Consider the following 21,944-nt stretch of genomic DNA (forward strand, 5'->3'; position numbering starts at 1 on the left):
CTTTTGTTTTCTCTTTCTCTGCCTCATTGTTGTGTTTTACCTCTCTGGGATAGATTTTTATCTTTACCACCTGGCACATAATCTGGTTCAGCAGATCACCCGCTCCTTATGAAACTCATTGAAATCAAAGGAATGAGAAGCAGGCGGATTCTAAACAAGTGAAACAGAGATTTACTTGTACTTATTTCAATTTAATATGCTGTATTCACTGCTTGCAATGTGGGTCTCCTTTACATTGGGGAGACTAAACACAGACTGGAACACCTCTGTTCAGTCCGCAAGCATGACCCCAAGCTCCCAGTTGCTTGTCATTTTAATTCTCCACCTTGCTCCCACACTGACCTCTCTGTCCTTGGCCTGCTGCAGTGTTCCAACGAAGGACAACGCAAGCTCGAGGAACAGCACCTCATCTTTCAGCTGGGCACTTTACAGCCCTCCGGACTCAACATTGAGTTCAAAAATTTTAGATCATAACCTCTGTTCCCATTTTTTTTTTCCTTTTCTCGTGTTTTATTTGCTGTTTTTTTCCAACCCCCAGCCCCTTGTTTCTTTCTTAATCCCTTTACCTTGTGTTCAGCCAGCTGCTATACTGCCACCTGCACCTCATCCAGACACATCTTTTGTTTCTTTACTTGGCTTTGTAACATGAAACCTTTTGTCATTTAATCTCTTCCACCCTCTGCCCGATCACTGACCTTCCCTTTTGTTCTTCTTCCACCCTCCCCCATTTCACTCGCTCAAAACCTATTACATTTCTAATTTTTCTCAGTTCTGCTGAAAGGCCACAGACCTGAAACTTCAACTCTGTTTCTCTCTCCACAGATGCAGCTAGACCTGCTGAGTATTTCCAGCATTTTCTGTTTTTATTTCAGATTTCCAGCATTCATAGTATTTTGCTTTTGAATTTTAAATTGGTTGGGCAATCCACTCCACCAGATTATCAACCAGATGGTGGAAACAAAAATCTAAACCTCTGCTTTTTATTTGGTTCTTTTTACTCACTTTGATCCTGAATTTCCTGGGACTAGGAAGGACACAAAGCCTAACTTCCTCCATGCTGGGGAACAGGATTTGGGGTTAGAATTATAGAATGGTTACAGCACAGAAGGAGACCATTTGGCCCGTCGTGTCCGGACCTGCACTCTTCAAGAGCAACTCAATTAGTCCCACTCCTCGCCATTTCCCCGGAGCCCTGAAAATTTTTTTCTCTTCAAATAATGATCGAATTCTCCTTTGAAGGCCACAATTGAATCTGCCACCAACACAGTTTCAAGCAATGCACTCCAGATTCCAACCACTCACCACATAAAAAGGTTTTCCCTCGTATCACTGTTGCTTCTTTTGCCAATCACCTTAAATCAGTGTCCTCTGGTTCTCAATCCTTCTGTCAATGGAAACAGTTTCTCCCTATCTACTCTGTCCAGACCCCTCGTGATTTTAAACACCACTGTCAAATTTCCTCTTAATCTTCCCTTCTCCACGGAAACAGTGTCAGCTTCTCCAATCTATCCATGCATCTGAAGTTCCTCATTCCTGGAAACATTCTCACGAATCTTTTTTGCATCCTCTCTAATGTCTTCACAACCTTCCTAAAGTGTGGTGCCCAGAACTGGACACAATATTCCAGTTGAGGCCAAATCAGTAGTTTATACAGGTTATCATAACTTCTTTGCTTTTCTACTCTATGCCCCTACTTATAAAGCCCAGGGCCCCAAATGTCTTATTAACTACTTTCTCAACCTGCCTGGCCATCTTTAATGATTTGTGCACATATGCCTCTGCTCCTGCACCTCGTTTAGAATTGTACCCTTTATTTTTTATTGTCTCTCCTCGCTTTCCTACTAAAATAAACCACTTCACACTTCTCTGCATTAAATTTCATCTGTCACTTGCCTGCCCCATTTCACCAGACTATGTTGTTTTGAAGTTTATTTCCAGGAGACGGTGGTTTAGTGATAGTGGGCTGAATTTTACCTTAGGCGGATGGGAATTCGCCACTGACGTGAAAGTCAGTGGCGAACCCGCTTCCACCCAGCCCGGGGATCCGTCCTGTATTTTATGGATCCCCGGGCTGTAATTATCCCGAGGCAGGACCTCCACCCACTTGAGGGAGGAGGTCCCGCCTCTGTGAGCTACCGGCCAATCAGCGGTCCAGCAGCTCTTAGTCCCAGCAGCGCCACCGGGAGCAGTGGCCACTGCTGGGACTACAGCTTAGCCGACGCCAAGGAGCCTGGAGGAAAGGTAAGTTAAGGTTGCTTCACCAGGGGATCGATCCTTCCCTGATGAGGCTGGAGTGGTCGTATGGGGGGAGAGGAGGCGTCTTGGGTCCCGGGGGTGGGTTGGGAGGCGGGGGCATCCCTCAATCAGGCACCCTGTGCCTGATTGCCATGGCACCCCCCGGGGCGCGGAAAGGCCGGCAGCTATCACTGGGTGGCCTTTCACGTCCCCAGCACACCCGCTTGCCATGGGTAAAATACCCGTGGAGGCTGGCGAGGGCCCTTAAGTGGCCGTTAAGTGGCCACTTAAGCGCCTTGACTGGCCTCGGGCGGGCAGGCCATTTCCCACCCCCCCGCCTGACGCCGTGAACTTGGTCAGAGGCAGATTCGGGGTGGGTAGGCCTCCCGGAGCTTCCCACTCAATTTTATGCTGCCCCCATGCCACCATCCGACCCGCTGGGGACACATAAAAGTCAGCCCAGTGTTACTGAATTAGTAATCCAGAGGCCTAGGCTATGCCCTGGGTACACCAGTTCAAATCCCACCATGGTAGCTGGTTGAATTTAAATTCAATTAATTAATAAAAATCTGCAATTAAAATCTAGTCTCAGTAATGGTGTCAAGAAACTACCATCGATTGTTGTAAAATCCCATCTGGTTCACGAATGTTCTCTAGAGAAGGAAATTTGCTGGCCAACATATGACTCCAGACCCACATGTGGTTGACTCTTAACTACCCTCTGAAATGGCCTAGCAAGCCACTCAGTTGTTCGGGCCAAATAGGGATGGACATCAATGCTGGCCTTGCCAGTGATGTCAACATCCCATGAAAAAATAAAACATAATCTTCCTCATAATTCACAGTATTTCAAAGTTGGTGTCATCTGCAAATTTTGAAATTGTTCCTGTACACCCAAGTCTGGATCATGAATATATATCAAGAAAAGCAGGGGTCCCAACACCAACATTGGGGAACCCCACTATATACTCTCTTCCAGTCTGAAAAACAACCGTTCACCACTACTCTCTGTTTCCTATCAATCAGTCAATTTCATATCCATGCTGCTACTGTCCCTTTTATTCCATGGGCTCTAACTTTGCACTTTATCAAATACCTTTTGGTAGTCCATGTACACCACATCAACCACATTCATCTGTTCTATCCCCCTATTTCTATAGTCACTTGTGCATGGCACTGGAAGTAATCTGAGGTCCTGCTTGCTAGGTTCCTACCTAGCTCCATAAACTCTGCAGGAACACATCCATCTTTCTACCTCTGTCGTTGGTACCAATATGGAACACAACTGCTGGCTGTTGATCCTCCCCTCTCCGAGTGCTTTGGAATCATTCAGTAACATCCTTGACCCTGGCACCAAGGAAGCAACATACCATCCTAGATTCATGTCTGCAGTCGCAGAAATGCCTGTTCCTCTATTGAAGCCCCTTTCACTATTGCTTTTCCAATGTTCCTCCTGCCCCTGAGGGTGGGCAAGCAGTGGTCCATCACACTCAGCAGTATTCAGAACAGAATAGTGGTTGGTGAATGAGATACACTCAGAGGACTCCTGCACTTCCTGCCTGATCTTCTTGACTGTCTGACAGATGCCCAATGCCTCTCTGCCTGCGTACCTTAAGCTGCAGGGTGACCACATCAAAAAACGTGCTGTGCACAAAACTCCCAATCTGGCAGATGTACCTCAGTGACACCAGCTGCTGCTCAACCTGGAGCTCGAGCTGCTGAAGCTGACAACACTTTGTGCACATGTGATTGTCCAGGACAGAAAAGGTGTCCTGGAGTTCCCATGATGTGTACTCCATGGCACTAAGATGGCCTGCTTTTCCTTTATTTATAAAACTGTTAACTGACTTAACAGAAATAAACTTAAGACTTAAATAAATAAACGGTCACCAGCTACTTCCTTGCGCAAACGTCACTTCAGGTGTTTTTATTTCTCTCCTTGCCACTTGCACTCCTCTACCTCTGGGCTGTCTGATTTTTGAACTAATTGACCAGATGCTAAAAATTACTAAACATGCAAGTGGTATTTAGATACTGAACTTACATATGTACCTAAAACAAAACCTCAGGATCTTCTTTCCTTCATCTTTCTGTTGTGATGTCACTCTAACATTACATTTTGATTGCTCCTGTGTTTGATTTGGCTCCTGCTCCTTTATATCTAGCCTCCAATCTCCTGGTGTGCTTTTTGAATCTCTGCTCTGCTCCCACTCCTTCATATGCAGCCTCCGATCTCTTGGCGTGCTTCTTTTTCCTTTTTTTTAAAACCCGGTTGCACTAGCACTCTACCCCAGTTCCACTGCTCCTTTAAATTCTGATGGAAGTTCATTTGTTCACTATTCCTGTGTCATGGGTCATGTATGCGGGTGTTCCTGGGTTTTCCTGGGTATTGCACTCTTGGTAGGCCTCAGTACACCTGCAGACAGCTGGTATGTGTGCATCAAAGCCTTTAAAAGGGCTCCAAATTTTACTAGGCTAAGATAATTGGTGCTAGAGGAGATTCATAAACTTGGCCATAAGTGCAGCTGATCTGTTGGTTTTGAACTGTAAAAGAACATCACCCAGGCTGCTGGGCCCTTGTCCAGCCTGTTTTCTTCTTGTGGAGTGATATGGAGTTGTTCCAATTCTCTGGGATACTGTTGCAATAGGCACAGCTCATGCAACTTTTCAGACTCCTATTATCTAACTGTCCTCAAGTATAGGAAGTTTACTGGTGCAGTGGGACTTCCAGAAATTTGTGTCCTTTATTCAGGGCACACCTTCAACATACTTTTTTTAAATTACAATTTATTCTCATGAATAGGCAAGCACTCCATGTTGTCATTACTGACAAAAGTAGGTCAGTTACATTAAGTCAGTGAATCCCCTTCCTTAAAATTAAAGCAAAACCTCCTGAACACCTCTGATCAGTCCGAAAGCATAGCCCTGAGCTTCCAGTTGCTTGCTATTTCAACACTCCCTCCTGCTCTCATGCTCACATTTCTGTCTTTGGCCTGCTCCAGTGTTCCAGTGAACATCAATGCAAGCTCGACAAACAGCACCTGATCTTTCGATTAGGCCTTGTGGACTGAACATTGAGTTCAATAACTTCAGAGCATGACTGGCCTTTTTTTTATATTTTACTTTTTAACCATGTGCCTGCTTTTTATGCTGTCAGACCTGGTCATTATTCCACTATTAACACTCTGGACTAATGCTTTGTCTTTCACCACAAGCATGAACAGATGCTTTGCCTTTGTCCCAGGACAGCTTTGTTATTTAATCTCCCTCTGCCCTATCAAACACCTTCCCCTTTGTTCTCTCCCCCACTCCCCTCCCCTTCATTTGCTTAAAACCTAATTCTTTTTTAACCTTTGCCAGTTCTGATGAAAGGTCACTGACCTGAAACGTTAACTCTGCTTCTCTCTCCACAGATGCTGCCAGACCTGCTGGATATTTCCAGCACTTTTTGCTTTGTTTCAGAATCCCCTTTCTTACCCTGTATATACATTGGATGCATCTCAATCTGTTTAATTTGGACTCTAGCTGCTCTTATATTGTAGCCATTTTTTTGAAAATGCTGCCTCCAAAACTGCGATAGATTTGAGGATTACTAGCAAAGCTTGTCGTATCTGTATAGGGGATGAAATCTCAAACAACTGGAATCCTGCTATAGATGGAAATGCTACAGCATGGCCAGAAAATCACTCTGTGGAAACTAACAGTGCTGGCCTGTGTCTCCCATTTTATGCTACAACAAATTAATACTCTACCATGCCACAGGGTGCATGTAAGGCATACATTACTGTTGTATTTTATCATTGTCCAGGCCTTATAAATAAAAGTAAAAGGGAATCCTTACCAACTTTATAAACTGCACGGAAACCTTCTTTTGAGTCAGAAATATCTGCTTTAAATTTAAGCCACAGTTTGTTTCCACTAGTGGTAATGGGGGCTGGGATGATAGAACCACAGAACCTGTCGATTAGAGGATCTGTTTCTGCTTCACCATCACGAACCTAAAATCCAAATAAGAGTTAGAGAAAGATTAAACCCAGTTGCAAGGGATTAGTTAAACAACTGAAAGGGCTGTCAGCAGATGAATCATTGAGCAGTAGTGAAAATGAGGACCTAGGAGTGGAAGAGAGGGAGACCATTGCTCCACCACAGAGGGGGAAGAAAATGTTCACTCTTGGCTGAGGAGTCCAGGATCACAGAAGTCAGTCTTCGAAAGACCAAATGATTTGGGAGCATCAATGTCATGTGGTGGCAGGGGAGATAGTTTCCACATATATGGTTGAGATATGGATAAGTGGGAGGATTCCCACATTTGCAACATATTGCTGAAAACTTCTCATGACCTGAAGAACCCCCTGGACACTGTTACAGCCTCGGAAACTGCAGCAACATCAAGATACTAAGAAAAACCTCTTAGGAGACACATGGTTTCTGGAGTGGCAGCTAACAATGCTTCAATAGATGCTTTAAAGAAAATACATTCACAGGGTCTCCAAGAGCTCTTTATGACTATTAGGCCTATGATAACACCGGCCATTAACATCCCTGATCCTGCAGCACCAAGGATTATAAGGTTTGGGCGCACATGTCACTGTGTCTCTAGAGAGTAGCAATCAACCCTCTTTCTTAACGCCTTCAACTGACAGTTTCACATGGGCGGCACAGTGGCGCAGTGGTCAGCACCGCAGCCTCACAGCTCCAGTGACCCGGGTTCAATTCCGGGTCCTGCCTGTGTGGAGTTTGCAAGTTCTCCCTGTGTCTGCGTGGGTTTCCTCCGGGTGCTCCGGTTTCCTCCCACATGCCAAAGACTTGCAGGTTGATAGGTAAATTGGCCTTTATAAATTGCCCCTAGTATAGGTAGGTGGTAGGGAAATATAGGGACAGGTGGGGATGTGGTAGGAATATGGAAATGGTGTAGGATTAGTATAAAATGGGTGGTGGATGGTCGGCACAGACTCGGTGGGCCGAAGGGCCTGTTTCAGTGCTGTATCTCTAAACTAAACTAAACATATGTACTGGAAACCTTTAAAGCACAAGCGTCAGAATGCCAGAAACGGATACCTCTGGGGTAGCAGGTGGACTGACTCAACAGTCAGCTGAGGGCTCTAAGACTTCAGAGCAACTATTACAGCCACCCATGCTGCAGCTGTGCACTCAGAGGTTGTGCCTCCATGCCTTTGCACATATTTTGTAACCCTCCCACTCACAGTGCTCCAATATATGCCCAGCAATATTCCAATGAGCTGATGCCACAATTTCAGGCATGGTCAGCATTGAAATCAGAGGATGAGCAGTAGTTCCTCCCCACCACACACTCTGGTGAATGATCATGGACCTCAGGATTTTAGGTTATTGTTTTTATATCCTATCTGGCAGCCTGCTGCAGGCCCAATCTGTGATCTAGAAAAGAGGTCCTCAGCTGACACTGGTAAATGGGTGTCATTATATTAGCACAAATTAATGTTTTTTTTGGTGCCAATTGGTGCTCTGGAGGTTGCATAATAATATAGAAACAGATAATTACAAAGCAATATCATAACTATTATATTATAATAAAGCAATTGACTTGTTTTGAATTTTTTTTTTGAAACTATTATAATAAAAGGAACATGAGGGTAGTCACACCCATAACATGCCAACCAAGGGCAGCTATGTATTTAGTTCCTTTTATGTTAACTATAAATGATATTTCTCTGACCTGGTTTATCACAATTTGTCACATTGTGCACTATTAGTGACTATGCTTACCACTGCTGAAAATTCAAAACATAACAAGCTAAGTATGTGCATAACTTGGATAGAATAAATAGAACTGTTGGTGAATCCTTTTATTTGCTCTGTAAGAGATCATTACCTTTCACTTTGGAAACACCACTACAGTAGAAATAATACAAGGCACATTTCTGTCCAGATTTAATATATTTTTAGGGATTTTCCATGTCATTGCCACAGCCAATGGAGAACATTTGAAAGTTTTTAATTTGCCAATTGGACCTTAGTGAAACATTTCTGGAATAACAAAGAATGCAATGTCTCAAACTGGACTACCAGACTCCTGCTCAGCCCACTCAATTAGATTCAATAGAGGATGTCAAACTATCATTGACCATAGCGCATGAAAGCTACAAATACCAAACAGAATGCTCTTACACAGCGTGTCGAATTTGTACAGGCTGAAATATTTAGGTGGAAAACTTTAAAAATGTTATCAATGCATTACTGTGATTTAAGCTTGATCCAAATTCACCAATGGGTTTGAATCAGTCTTATTAAAACAGAATTATATTCAATCAAACTTTTAGTGAATCACAATTCCCTTTTGGCCATGAGTCAAGTCATGTGTATTGTCTGAAACACTGTTCAAAGGAACAGATAGTCTTCTAACCAGATCAGATTCATGGACACAGCAGCTCTGTGTCTAACAGACATATTAATAAAAAAAAAAGTGCTGGCAGCTATAATCTTTTTTATTTTCTCCAGTAACTTGCCCACATACAGCATCTACAAACTTCATGACAAAGCTTGCCTCCTTATTACAGGAAGCTATACCTTTCATTATTTGTTGTCCCTCCCTAACTCACTCTTAACTATAGCACGATTATCTTGGGAAAGGCAGAGCTCAGTAATGACTTATCCAGATGCAAAGAGTGAAAAGATGGAATCAGGGTCTGTCTGGTCACAAAACTATCTACTATTTTACGTGATTATGACAATTAGGTTTTTTTTTGAAAGAACTGAGCACAATAAACCCTAAAAAATCCCATGGCAATACTTTATCTCAGGTCAGTAACAGTGAATTCACTGGCTGGTTGAGATGAAAAGAATGTGCCTCACAAAAATGTATTCACAGTGCCAAATCAGAGTAGTCATCTCATACTCTGTGAGTCCTTATATTACAGCAACTGCAACCTATTTACTTTTAAAATGATCTATCCCCAGAGCACTTAAGACTGAAAGCTCCTGAAATCCTACTTGTAAAGCGTAGAGAAGACATAATTCACCTCTATGTAGTCTGAGGAACAGCTGTCATGGGATTCCAACTCCATATATGTGAACTGGAGGTGGATGCGCTCCGCAGTGGGCTGCCGGATAATGTAGATACACTGCTTGCTGCTGGGATATGGATTAGGCCAGTTGGGGGAGGTGAGAATGCCCTCACTGTCTTCATATGTTCCTCCACAGCCAGGGTCAGCTATTTGTTCAGAAGATAGAATGTACAACTGTTAGTTCAACCATTTGTTCCAAAGTATTTTGACTTTACACCACAGACATTTGTTGCAGCACTAGTTATTTTAATTCTCCACTGATAACACTGGTGAGAAAATAATGGCACAGAAATTCCTGGAACCCTTCACATCTCAACATCAGACTGGAGACCCCTGCCCCAAGTCCTGGGATAAGGTCATTTGTATATCCTGGTAGATCATCAGTGCTTGGAAGGGCACATCAGTAGTGCCTACCTCAACTCATCTTTGTTCTCCCATCCAAATTTGGAACAGTGCCTTGTCACTGCAACAGATATCATCCTGAAGCTCAAATCAGCCAAATAAAAAATAATTCTGATCAGTCTTCAGCTCTTGTAGGAGCCACTCTGTCGCTGGGTCAAAAACCTGGAACTCCCTTCCTAACAGCACTGTGGGTGTACCTACCCCAGATGGACTGCAGTGATTCAAGAAGGCAGCTCACCACCACCTTCTCAAGGGCAATTAGGGATGGGCAACCAATGTTGGCCTTGCCAGCGGTGCTCACATCCCGTGAATTTTTTTTTTTAAAACCTGAGACAGTGATACGGGAAATATGTCTCCCACTGATGCTGGTTGATTTACTGTTAATGTACTTCTAGTATTTTCTGTATGTTTTTATGCTTATATTATACTTGCAGAGAAGGAAATTGTCAATTTATATGAAGTTGATAAGTCCTCGGGGATATTGTTTTTGTTGCATTAGGGAGAATAAAACATGGAGCAATAAAAATGATTAGGTCAATTCGGCAAGTTTTTCACAATGGTTCTATTATAGCCATTTCCTCCTCAGAAAAGTTCCTGCAAAGCCTTTCCCACAGTCCTCGTTCTAAAATGTCAAACTAATCTATTTATATACCCTGGACCTGTTCTACACAGTATTCAATCCTCTCCACCTATACTGATCCTTATAAACTTCAATCCTGTTCCTAACTAGATATTTTTTCTGTTCATTTTTAAAGGTGACAAAGCAATAAATTATTATGTGGGAGCTCATTCCACTGCTGCGTGGGAGGAAAGAAATCTTTCTAATCTCAATTTTTTTCCTGAGGTTTGTTGATTTTATATTTATGGTCTTGGATTCTGCCTTCACAGAACAAATTAAATAAACTGGTTGTATCTGAATTATTTTTGAGACTGTCTGAGGCATGTTCTTATTTTCAAACTAGTTCCTGTTGCATTTTACCATGTAGATCAACCACAAGACAATATCTATCACCTATAGGAGAATACGTTGTGCAGGACAGCATACAATTTTGAAACAGCTGCAATAAGTCTAATAAGATCTGATGCATGCTTACATGGTGACGTAATGTATGCGATATGAAACCCTCGGTCACTGACATTTTTATCACTGTGGAAATGGATCCTTGCAGAAGGACCAGATGTCTGCAGAGGGGGAGGGCTTTCTGTGCTACAGTACTTCTGAAGGATGGGATCTTGGTTTAGCAGACCATCTCTAATCTAGAGGTAAAAATAAGCAGTAAGTATTGATAACTGCAACTTTACTGTATGCACACTATGTACACATGAACTATATGTACCCATACATAATATGCAGAGAGAAAGTACCAAACCATACACACTATATCGCAAATAGGACACAAAGGGAAAAATGGCCTCCTTCTGTGCTGTACATTTCTATGGTAAAGAAGAACATTACTAATATCTAACACACACACACACCATAGAGAAACAGATGAAGAATCAAACCACACACATCGCTACACTATGGGGTCACTAATATGGTTCCAATCCAGAGGTACCAGAACCACTGTTCCTTGGGCACTGCATATTCCTTGTACTATTAAATCAAGACTATGTGACAAATGGAATCAATGTATCAAATTAAGCTATACATGATTTCTATGAGTGAAGCTGGTTTATAACTTGTTATGTAGTGCGTTAACATTTTAAAAAGCCATTATTAAGCTAAATCCTAGACAAAATATTTTTGTCTAGGATTTAGCTTAATAATGGCTTTTTAAAATGTTAACGCACTACATAACAAGTTATAAACCAGCTTCACTCATAGAAATCATGTATAGCTTAATTTGATACATTGATTCCATTAGTTGGTTGGACTCTGGATAGTTTGCCCTAGGAGAAGCCAAGCTATTCAAATCAAATACAGACATGCTCAACATTTGTTCAAATATTAAATTTTAGACATAGTTTTCTTTTTATCTTCTAACCAACTATGAAGTATCTGACACATCCAGTTTAAAGATTCAGGCAGCCTTAGGTAGACACATTGGCTTAGAAATTGGGTTCACGTTGGCAGGTTGGCACAAACTGGGTGGAGAAAACACTCAATACTGGGCCTTGGATTTAATTCAAATGAGAACAGTGAGCAACAGATGCATGATGGGCCTCCCCAGGCAGCTCGCTGGCAAATTGACATTGGAACTTGCTGTGTTGCTGGTAACGGCCCTCAGTAGGACCTGAATTGAAGGGGTAGGTCATGGATGGGGGAGCAGTGATCAGGAGCGGTCTGCCTGGCCGGGTGGGGGCAGGTGGGGGCAGGGAGGGGAAGTCATCACCACTCGGGGGGGGGGCCCTGGATGCCCACAAAGGAGGATCTCCCACCCGGCCCTACTAGGAGACCACCAGGCTTTATTTGGCGGCATCGTGGGTCCCTCTGCCTTCAATAAAATTGGTGGACGGGGGAAGAGGCCCTTAAGTGGCAGGGAGTGACAAAATGGCAGGGATCGCAGGCAATGTTGGGAATGGCACCCCTGCCATTTTGTTTGTCCACCTCCCCCCACCCCCACCTCCGGGCCTGTCTCAAAGGGCAGAATAAAATCTGGCCCACAGTGTGGGAAGGAGTGATGCAGAAACAGAGAAATTTGCCCCAAGCAGTCCCAAAATGGGGTTACAGTTATGAAAATTAATAACGATTGTATTTAGGAATTTGGGGAATCCATGATTCTAGCCTGGAAACCTTGACTTCTGTGCTTCAGGGGGCCAATACACTTCTTGTTCCTTGGCGTACTGACCTTCACGCTACATCTGGCCCTGGTTATGATGGGGTTTGAAGTTTTCTGATTACTGCTCTGCCCATCCATCCCCCTTTGCCCCATCAGTGGCTGAGTAGGGGAGGGTGGAGGCTCTGTACCCACAAGGGATTCCTGGAAACTAGACCATGCAATTGGGATCCAGTGTATCAGCCTGGCAACGTTTGTGGAACTGCTGAAGAATTTTGTCTCTGAAGTATGTGTTTAGCATTTTTTACCTCTAGGTAGTCAAAACTGCAATTTTGATGGTGTCCGATGTAAAGGGGTCCAAATGCAAAAGTAATCAGCAAGTTGGGGCTGACAGAAATGGTCCAATAGCAGTCTCTGTTGGGTGGATAGTTGCCTGGGTAACCCGGTGAATTAATAACACCATAGGCTCCACTGAGATGACCACCACACTCTGAAAAAGTAAAAGGTTCAGATGGTGCAGAATATAAGGTTTGTTATACAGTAAGGGATATATTCTTACAGAACTGGCATTAAAATATTGACAAATATTTTAAAGGAAAAGAGATTTTCAGGAAAATGACAAGTAAGCTTTACTGCTGATACTTGATATACAAATAAGAGTAGTGAAACGTTTCTCTTTTTCCTGTTTTAAATTATTCATATAATGGCCACTGGTAGCATTACAAACTTTGTTCTGGTCTAGCAATTAAAAAAAAACTATTAGTATATTTAAAACTGGCCTATTACAATAGCACAATAGCTTTTCATTGTAACAAAGATTTTCACAGTGCTTCTAACATTAAAAATTGCACCAAGGCATTTCAGAGAAAGAGGGAGAGACAGAGACAGAGAGAGACAGAGACAGAGAGAGACAGAGACAGAGAGAGACAGAGGCAGAAAGAAAGAACTTGTATGAAAATAGCGACTTTCACAACCTCAGGAGATCGTCAGTATGTGCCAATGCACTTTACAGCCAATGAAGTACTTTTGAAGTGTAGTCACCGCGGTAATGTTGACAACGAAGCAGCCAAATTGTGCACAGCAAGCTCCCAAATACTGTAATATGATAATGACCAGATAATTTGTTTTAGTGATGTTGGTTGAGGGTTAAATATTGGCCTAATATTGCAGAATTCCTCTGCTTTTCTTTGAATAGTGCCATGGGATCTTTTATGGCCATCTGGGAGAGTAGACAGGGCTTTGGTTTAAAGTGGTAAAGAACCAGAGGTGAGTTGAGGAGAACTTTGGTTACACAGCAAATTATGATCTGGAGTGCATTTCCTGAAAGGATGGTGGATGCAGATTCAATACTAACTTTCAAAAGGGAATTGGATAAATAGTTGGATGAGAAAAAATTGCAGGACTGTGGGAAAAGGACAGGGGAGTGAGACTAATTGGATAAGTCTTCCAAAGAGATGGCACAGGCACGATGAGCCAAATGGCCTTCTTCGGTGCTGTTGCAATGCTATGATTCTATGAACGTCTCATATGAAAGACAACACCTCTAGTTGTGCAGCATTCACTCAGTACTGCACTGTAGTGGGATCATTTGAATATGCAGTAAGCTTGCAACGCACCAGCAAGGATACATCGGGTCACAGGAAAAAGACAATCAGAAAATTTTTCTGTTCCTGATTGTCTGAAGCCTTCCCAAAGACCTCAGCCGTACTCATGTCAGCTATAGTTTGGTAAGAGTTCTATTGAGATCTTATAAGGGTGTAAAGGACAGTATTCTCAGGGTAGCCCTGAAACGCTCCCAGATATGTCCCCTTGATGTAGGGAGAATGAATGGAAGATCCATCCTTGTCTCTCAGTGGAAGATGGCTGCACCAAGAAAATGGGCGAAATCCCAGTGGATCCAGTTTCTGCCTCTTGTTCCAAGTTCCAATCTAGAGAACTCTCAGGTATCCACTCTGGTCCTGACAAGAATTTCTGGGCCAGATGTCTGTGAATGTTCTGTTGTTAAATATATTTAAAACTGAGATCAACAGATTTTTGCACACTAAGAGATCCAAAGGATGTGACAATATGGTGGGAAAGTAGAGATGAGGTAGCGGATCATTCATCTCATTAAATAGTAGAGCGGGCTCGAGGAGCCATATGGCCTACTCCTGCTCCTTTTCCATATGTTCTTAAAATTAATAAGGTAACTCAAGAGCCTTGTTCTATGGTATGTGGTATGTAGCAGCATGGATAGAAAGTTAGTTGATGGACAGGAAATAAAGCGTTAGAACAAATGGATATTGAACAGACTGGATGAGTGATGTGCCCCAGCTGTTGGTGCTGGATCCACTTTTATATAGAAGATTTGGACTTGGGTATAGGGAGCATAGTTTTTAAATTTGCTGACAACAGTAATGTAGGAGACTTGGTAAACAGTGTGTTTAACTATAAAGGAAGGTATAGATTGACTAATGGAACAGTCAGATAGGTAGCAGCTACAATTTAATGTGGATTAGTGTGAGTAATATAATTTGGGTCAGAACGAAAAAAAAGAAATGTGATCATAGACTCAACGGAAAGTTGCTGAAGGTTGTGGATGAAAAGAGATCTGGGAGCTCAAAGACATAATTTGCTTTAAATGCAATTGCAAGTAGATAAAAATGGCAACAGTAACTTTAGTTTTATAAACAGGGGCATAGAGCACAAGAGTAAAGAAATAATGATAAATTGGTATAAAAATTGGTTTGGCCACAGTTAAAGTACAAGATGCAATTTTGAGTGTCCAAATATAGAAAGGACATTAAAGCCATAGAGAGCAAATATATTCACCAGAATAGGAAACTATAGTTATAACAAGAGACTTGAGATAATGGAACCATTTTCTCTGAAACAGACAAAACTAAGAGGAGATTTAGTAGAAGTTTTAAAGTTACAAAGGGCTTTGATGTTGTGAATAGTGAAAGATAACTGGGGAGTCAGTAACAAGTATCATCAATTTACAATTGTTTCTAAGACAACGAGGAGAGAGCTTAGGAGAAATTTCTTTGTGCAGATACCTTGATACTGGGACCGGTTCTGGGTGAGATCACATTATCTTTGAAAAGAACATTACATAGATAATTGCAGCAAAGCAACATACAGGGCTATGGGGAGTAAGTGAAGTGGTTGGATTAGTTTTAGATTACTCTGGGCAAAGACCCAGTAGTGAAACATCAAAGAGCAAGGAGGGAATTTCTAGCCATTCATTTCCAATAACCAGTTGCATAAATCACTGCAAACACTCACCCGGCTCTCTTGAATCCCAAGCAACTTTGAAACCATCACTATTTCCTGAGACATCAGAGGAGAACCAAAAATATAAGGAATTATCGGAACTGACAAGCTCTTTTGGGACTGTGGTGCCACAATATCTTCCAATGATGTTGGCTAAAGAGGAGTCTCCATCATGGATTTGTAGAAAATCAGCATTACAATTGTCACTACTCGCTAACTGGAAGACTGGGAAACTAATATGTAGAATCTACGAGGCAAAGAAAAAAACAAGCTGCAAACCGTGCTGTATTGTTATTGGTATGAGCAGCACAATATGTACGATGTAGGAAGTAGCTTAGTACTTCACTATGGTAAAAATCTTAGTAAATGTATTCACTGGTGAATAATCAGATAATAGTGTTACAAAATAAATTTATAAGCATAAACCCATATAACAGATATAAACACTAATATAATTAACTATGGCAACAATACTTAGCTTTTCTAATTAAATTGAATGAAAAAAGTAGTAAAGTTTAAAAAAGGGCAAGGTCTTCTTAGAATAAAAGGAAGAAGTTTAGTGCCATTTTATACAGTGCTTCTCACAATCTCATAACATTCCAAAGCACATCTCAGCCAATGAAATATTTTTGAAATGTGGTCACTGTTGTAATGTAGGAAAATGTGGCAGCCAATACACACACAGGAAGGTTCCCTCAAACAGCAATGAGAGAAATGATCAAATAAAATCTGTTATAGCAATATCTGTTGAGAGATCGAAATCAACCAGGACACTGTGGTGTTGGTTGAATGCTACCAAAATGAATTGATTTGGATTTCTTGTTGTGATCTCATTGTCTTATTTATTGCTCCTTTTATTATAAAGCAGAATAGAAAATGGGAAACGGTAATGAAGATCATTTTTATGCGTATTTATTCTGTAAATTGAGCTGGCATAAACTATGATGTTACTTTTTAAATTTGTAATTTTGGTAGTCTGGAGAAGTGGAGCTGAGGCATCCATCTGCAGGTGATGGTATAAGATATTACTTGTAAACATGATGAAATGTGTAATTGATGCTAAAAGAGATTGATAATAGGAGGGAAAGGTTAAAATAACTTATTTTATGGACCATAATAGTAATTTTCAATTCCTAAAATCCAACTCCACGGATTAACCCATCTGAGAGAGTAGGGTCTGGAGTCCAAGGTTAGTCATTGGGATTTGGAGTGGCCGCTGGCTGGATTAGCAAGGATCAGGGTGACCCCAGACCACAACAATAGGATCCAGAGTCATGGTGAGCTGGAATGGAGGTTATACACTGGAGGGGAAGGTTAAGGGATCAGTTTGACTGAGATCATGGAATAATTATATTAAAAGTCAGGTTGTTATCGATGACCAATCAGGAACAAGGCATTACTGAAAGCTGAAATAAAAACAAGAAATGCTGGAAATACTCAGCAGGTCTGGCAGCATCTGTGGAGAGAGAAGCAGAGTTAACGTTTCAGGTCAGTGACCCTTCTTCAGTTCTGCTGAGTACTTCCAGCATTTCTTGTTTTTATTTCAGATTTCCAGCATCTGCAGTAGTTTGCCTTTATTTTACTGAAAGCTGAATGGACTCATTTTTTTCATAATAACCGTGCCTGTGTTATAAATGAAGGTTTCACGAGAAGTGATATGGGGTGTTGAAGCCAATAACTGGGACAAATTTCCTTGTGGGAGGGTGTGTGTGTGTGTGTGGCATCGTGGGTGGGGGGGGAGGTGGGGTGGATGTGTTGGTGGTCGAGGTCGGTTCCACTACTCTCCTGCTGTAATTCTGGCTTCAGATTGACGGACAGAATTCCTCAGATAGCAGCAGACACCTGGTTGTGCCAGGTCTCCACTGTTTCCAAGAGGTTCCAAACTTGCAAGTGGAAGAATATCTGCTTGCCCTTTACAAGGCAAATGTAATAAGGGGGATGGAGCTAGGGTCAGGGACTCCCTATGCTAGGAGTTCCTGCCCACCAGATCAGTTGGGACCTAGCATACCTGTGGAGGTCAGCATATGACTCTCCAGATGGTGAATATGAGGCCCACCAGTGAAGAAAAGGCATCATTTTGTTCAATAAGATCAGCCCTCTTGCAGAGATGGCCAAGGAGGACACAATTGGAGTCAGGGAGCCCCTTGAAAAATGTACACACTTCATTATAATGGGTGTAAGTTGTAAGCTTATCTTTGACTTTTGACATACCTTGTCAGGGTATGTCCTGACCACCCAGACACAGCTGACTTCCCGATAATACTGTGTGCTTGCAGGTTTATGAGGAAAGCTGAAGGAGCCGGATAATCCAAAGAGGGATCCACCGCAAGCTGCAAGAAAACATATTACTGTTTAGTTGAAAACATTTCGGCTGGAAAAATTCACAGGCTGCAATTTCAGTCGTGAGAAGGCAGGAAGCTGTCTCTCTTTCAACTCCCTTTATGTCCTGTTCTTGTCAGGTGCATGAATAAAAGCACAGGATTTCTGTGCAGATACAAGATATATGAGAAAAATAGTGAATGTTGGAAACTTGAAACAGAAGCTGAAAAACTTTGTAGTTCAGTCAACATTATAAAGATAGAAAGACAGGAAAGGAAGACCCTTCATCTTTCTCTAACAGACACTGACAAACCAGCTCTGCATTTCTAGTATTTTCCATGAACAGTATGATTTGTGTAACTGATGATTTAGCATACAGTTACAGCCAGAACTAGCAAGGACATAACACTCAAGTTTTAAATTTAGCCACATGCAGTAGGTCAGTCTACAGGTTGTAGATTTGTGAAATTCTAGTTCTGTTAAACTGTTCTTTCTCATAGGTTACTCTCGGTAGTGAATACATGCACCATCCTCTTTAGAAATGATACAGCATTAGGAAGTTGCTTTTTTGAAACATAACTAAGAAGGTAATTGTAATTTAAATACAAAATAAGAATTGATTCATATGTATCTTGCAGCAAGAGATAAACAGGCTAAATTTTAGATTAGAATAATGATATTAATTGGGCAAATTATACAAGAATTATATTTTAAGAGGTTCAATAAACTGGCCTGGTCTTTGTGTTTGGGGTAAATCAATGGTGGGGCAGGACATTCACTCACTATATTGATGTTCCCTTAACCCCAGTAACCTTCTGGTTCCAAGTGGGACTGAGGCCCAAGACTTGTGGCAGACCCTGTAGTGTGAAAGAATAAGGCAGCCTCTGAACTGCCTGAAAAATTGTACTTCTTAAAAAATTTCTGTTGCAGCTCAGGAGCCTGTACATAGGCATCCTTTCCAAATAAACCTCAGACTCTCCCTCTGCCAACATTAAAATGTTGTGTGCCAAGGGCTAACAAGCAAACCTGAGGCCCAACATTCTAAAAGAACAAATGCTAAGAAACACAGCAGTAACCAAGCACAGAATTTTCTGGATTTAGTCCCTGTTGGAATGACAGGACAATTTGCAATCAGGAACCTGAATGATGAAGGAGCGGGTTTTGCCAAGGCTCTTTAACGAGCCACAGCATTATCATCCCATCTTCAGGTTCCCTGACCAATCAGGGAGGGTGAGCAGAAAGATGCATCCATTCTGTCACAGGGAAGATTTCTAATTAAAGGGACCACAAGATGAGTTACAAGGGCTCACCGGCACATGGATCTTTGAGGCAGCAGCAACCACAGGAATGGCGTGGAGTCCTGGAAAGGCTGCTCCCAGTGTCTCTCACACTAACCTGGAGTTCCTGCAGTGGGATCTGAGGGGCTGCAGTGAGGTGAGCTCTCCCAAGGATGGAAGAAAGAGGACAAGCTCTTTAAACAAGCAGGCGTGGATGGAAGTGACCAAGGGAGTCAGCAGGAGGAGTGTGGTCCCTTCAACCTGAAGACAGCACATCAAAAGATTCCAGGACCTCAAGAGGGCAGAAAAGGTGAGTGGCATAACAGTTACAGGTGCCAAACGCCCACACCCTGACTTTCCCAGAATTCTCCTGCACAGCACTCCTCAGGAGAACACACCTTGCAGCTCTACTCATTTCTCTCTGTCCAAGGACCTCACATCCCCATCAGAACAGCCAAAGATCACCCTCACCCTCAGCCTATTGCCCTCTCGCCCCTGTGTCTCAGTCACCTTCCACATGTGTTGGCCTTCCTACCTCTTCATTCACACCATTGCTAACACTTATGACTCTCTGCTTTCTCTCTGTGTAGAAGAAGAGAGCACACAACCTTGATGAGAGGCAGAGACCCTGGGTGCAAGGTTGGGGGTTTGGTGGCAGATGTCGGCCACTGGCAATCCATGCCCACCTGCTTCACTGTGAAGGAGGCATTGTTTCAGTAGGCTGTAGATGTCAGCAGCAACCTGCCATGAGAGCCTGAGTCTCCTGAGGCATTGCTGCTCCGACATGACAGGAGAGCTGATCCTCTGCCTGTAGACGCTGTGTTGGGGTTCTCGCCTCCTTCCATCTAGATCACAGTGCCCATCCCATCTGTCCTGGGGAGAGGCATGTGACTCCGAAGAAGGTAGCTGGTGCTGCTGCTGGTGTTTCTCCTGCAGCCCCTGGTGCTGTTGGTGATGGTGTTGCTTCTTGTCTTATCCCTCATCGGAGGTGCAAGGTGGAACTGCATAAGCTGCTGCCATACCGTGGTGAAGCTTGGCAAGAGGGAAGTGCAGCTGAAGGTGAGTAAAGCGCTAGACAGGTGAAGCACCTTCCATGAAGTTGGCAATTTTATTGCTGTTCAAACAAATATGGTGGCCTAGGTTTACTGATCCTCTCTGATGGACTCTGTAAGTGAAGTGCTTTGAACAGCAGCCTTTCACCTGGCCATGACTGGAGCGCTTCAGTTACATTGATCAGAGTCTTCTCAGCTTGTCAGTTTCACTGAAGAAGCTCTTCCTGTTGTGCACTCACCTTGGTGACCCTGGCAAGTTGTTGACAGGTTGGGAAACAGGTGTCCTGCCAGGGAAATCCAGAATTGAGGGTTACTTGGTTTTTTAATTACCTTAATTACTTACCTGAAACATCCAAGGGGTGTGGGGGGCGGTGGATTCCCTGCTCACCTTGAATCCCACTTCAGTGAAGCCTGGAAGAGGGTGGGATGATGCCAGGATCCTGATCCAAAGTCACTTTTAGAAGATTTAACTCTCCGCATGCACGCAAATCCGCCTCTACTTGCCTGGGAAAACACATCTCCTCCCACCACCGCCACCACCACCCCCCCCGCCCCCCACCGCTCCATATTTCCCTTACTTGAATGTCTTGTATGGTTCCACTACTAATGGACAAACACATATTATACCCCTTGGTATGCCTTGCAGAAAAACAGAGGAGGTGGTGATGTGATGATGTGTGTCCCTGAGCAATTTTCTCTTTCTCCAGTCCACCAAAGAGGGCAAGGAAAGCCAGACCATGATGTCTGTTTTAATAGCAATAAAGTCTAAAGCTTATGCCTTTATGCAGTGTGAGCCACATTAATCACAACTAATTACAAAAACAGATAGTTTGGCTCCTGGACGGCCTCCATCGACACAACATTCACACTCTATCATAGGTTTACCTTGCTGCGGTATCTGGCACTGTGGTCCTGTCCAGTCTGGAGTGCAAGTACAAGAGTAACTATTGACACCATCAGTACAAATTCCACCATTCTGGCAGGGGTTGCTGGCACACTCATTAATATTCTGTGTACAGTTGGTGTCAGCCCATCCTGGATCACAAATGCACACGTAACTTGAAATCGTGGCCTGTAGAAAGCAAAGGGTTAGTACAGGAAACTTTGTAATTTACTGTGAATTAAAGACTATTGCTGGGAATTTATTTGCAGCTGTTCCTGCTCCATTGTCCTTAAGTCATGGTACTTGCGGCAGAACTCTATTTACAAAGGTAAACAGAGTTTCTGCTGCACTTCTGGTGAAGTTATGGCCGTGGAACAGCGGCAGCTGCAAGGAAATTCCTGGTCCCTGTATAATGGTGACAAAACTTCCCTCTATGGGCTCTGTTGTACAATACAAAAATGCTTTGTTAGAAGTTCATGTTTATTCCATCCAATTTTCACTTCTGCTTTCCGTTTTTGAAGGCACTGACTCATGTTCTAAGACAGTAATGAAACTTGAGTGGTTCATCATTAGCACCTGAACCCCAAGATATGTTTCTGCCTGGAAGCATTCCTGTAATTATTAAAACTACAGCCCAGATAAGCTTTGTAGATTTCTTCAAGAAATTCTGGAAAAATTGCATTAGATTTTACTCACACTATAGGCTGAATTTTATTGGGGCGCAACCGTCTGCGGCAGTGTCCTTTGAAGTCAGCGCG

General features: G+C 42.7%; 1 protein-coding gene across 3 annotated transcripts in view; it reads right to left on the reverse strand.

The window, feature by feature from the left end:
• cubn (cubilin (intrinsic factor-cobalamin receptor)) overlaps nt 1-21,944 on the reverse strand; it is a 403,204-nt gene that overhangs the window by 353,283 nt on the left and 27,977 nt on the right. For all 3 annotated transcript variants that reach the window (XM_068013312.1, XM_068013303.1, XM_068013322.1), the window contains exons 4-10: nt 21,189-21,375; nt 17,867-17,985; nt 15,668-15,902; nt 12,709-12,890; nt 10,775-10,937; nt 9,234-9,424; nt 6,077-6,233 (exon numbers count right to left, since the gene is read on the reverse strand). In XM_068013312.1, coding sequence (XP_067869413.1) covers nt 6,077-6,233; nt 9,234-9,424; nt 10,775-10,937; nt 12,709-12,890; nt 15,668-15,902; nt 17,867-17,985; nt 21,189-21,375 — 1,234 coding nt within the window. The remainder of the gene's footprint in view (nt 1-6,076; nt 6,234-9,233; nt 9,425-10,774; nt 10,938-12,708; nt 12,891-15,667; nt 15,903-17,866; nt 17,986-21,188; nt 21,376-21,944) is intronic.

The sequence above is a fragment of the Heterodontus francisci genome, chromosome 2 (genome assembly GCF_036365525.1).
Source record: "Heterodontus francisci isolate sHetFra1 chromosome 2, sHetFra1.hap1, whole genome shotgun sequence".
Classification (NCBI taxonomy): Eukaryota; Metazoa; Chordata; class Chondrichthyes; order Heterodontiformes; family Heterodontidae; genus Heterodontus; species Heterodontus francisci.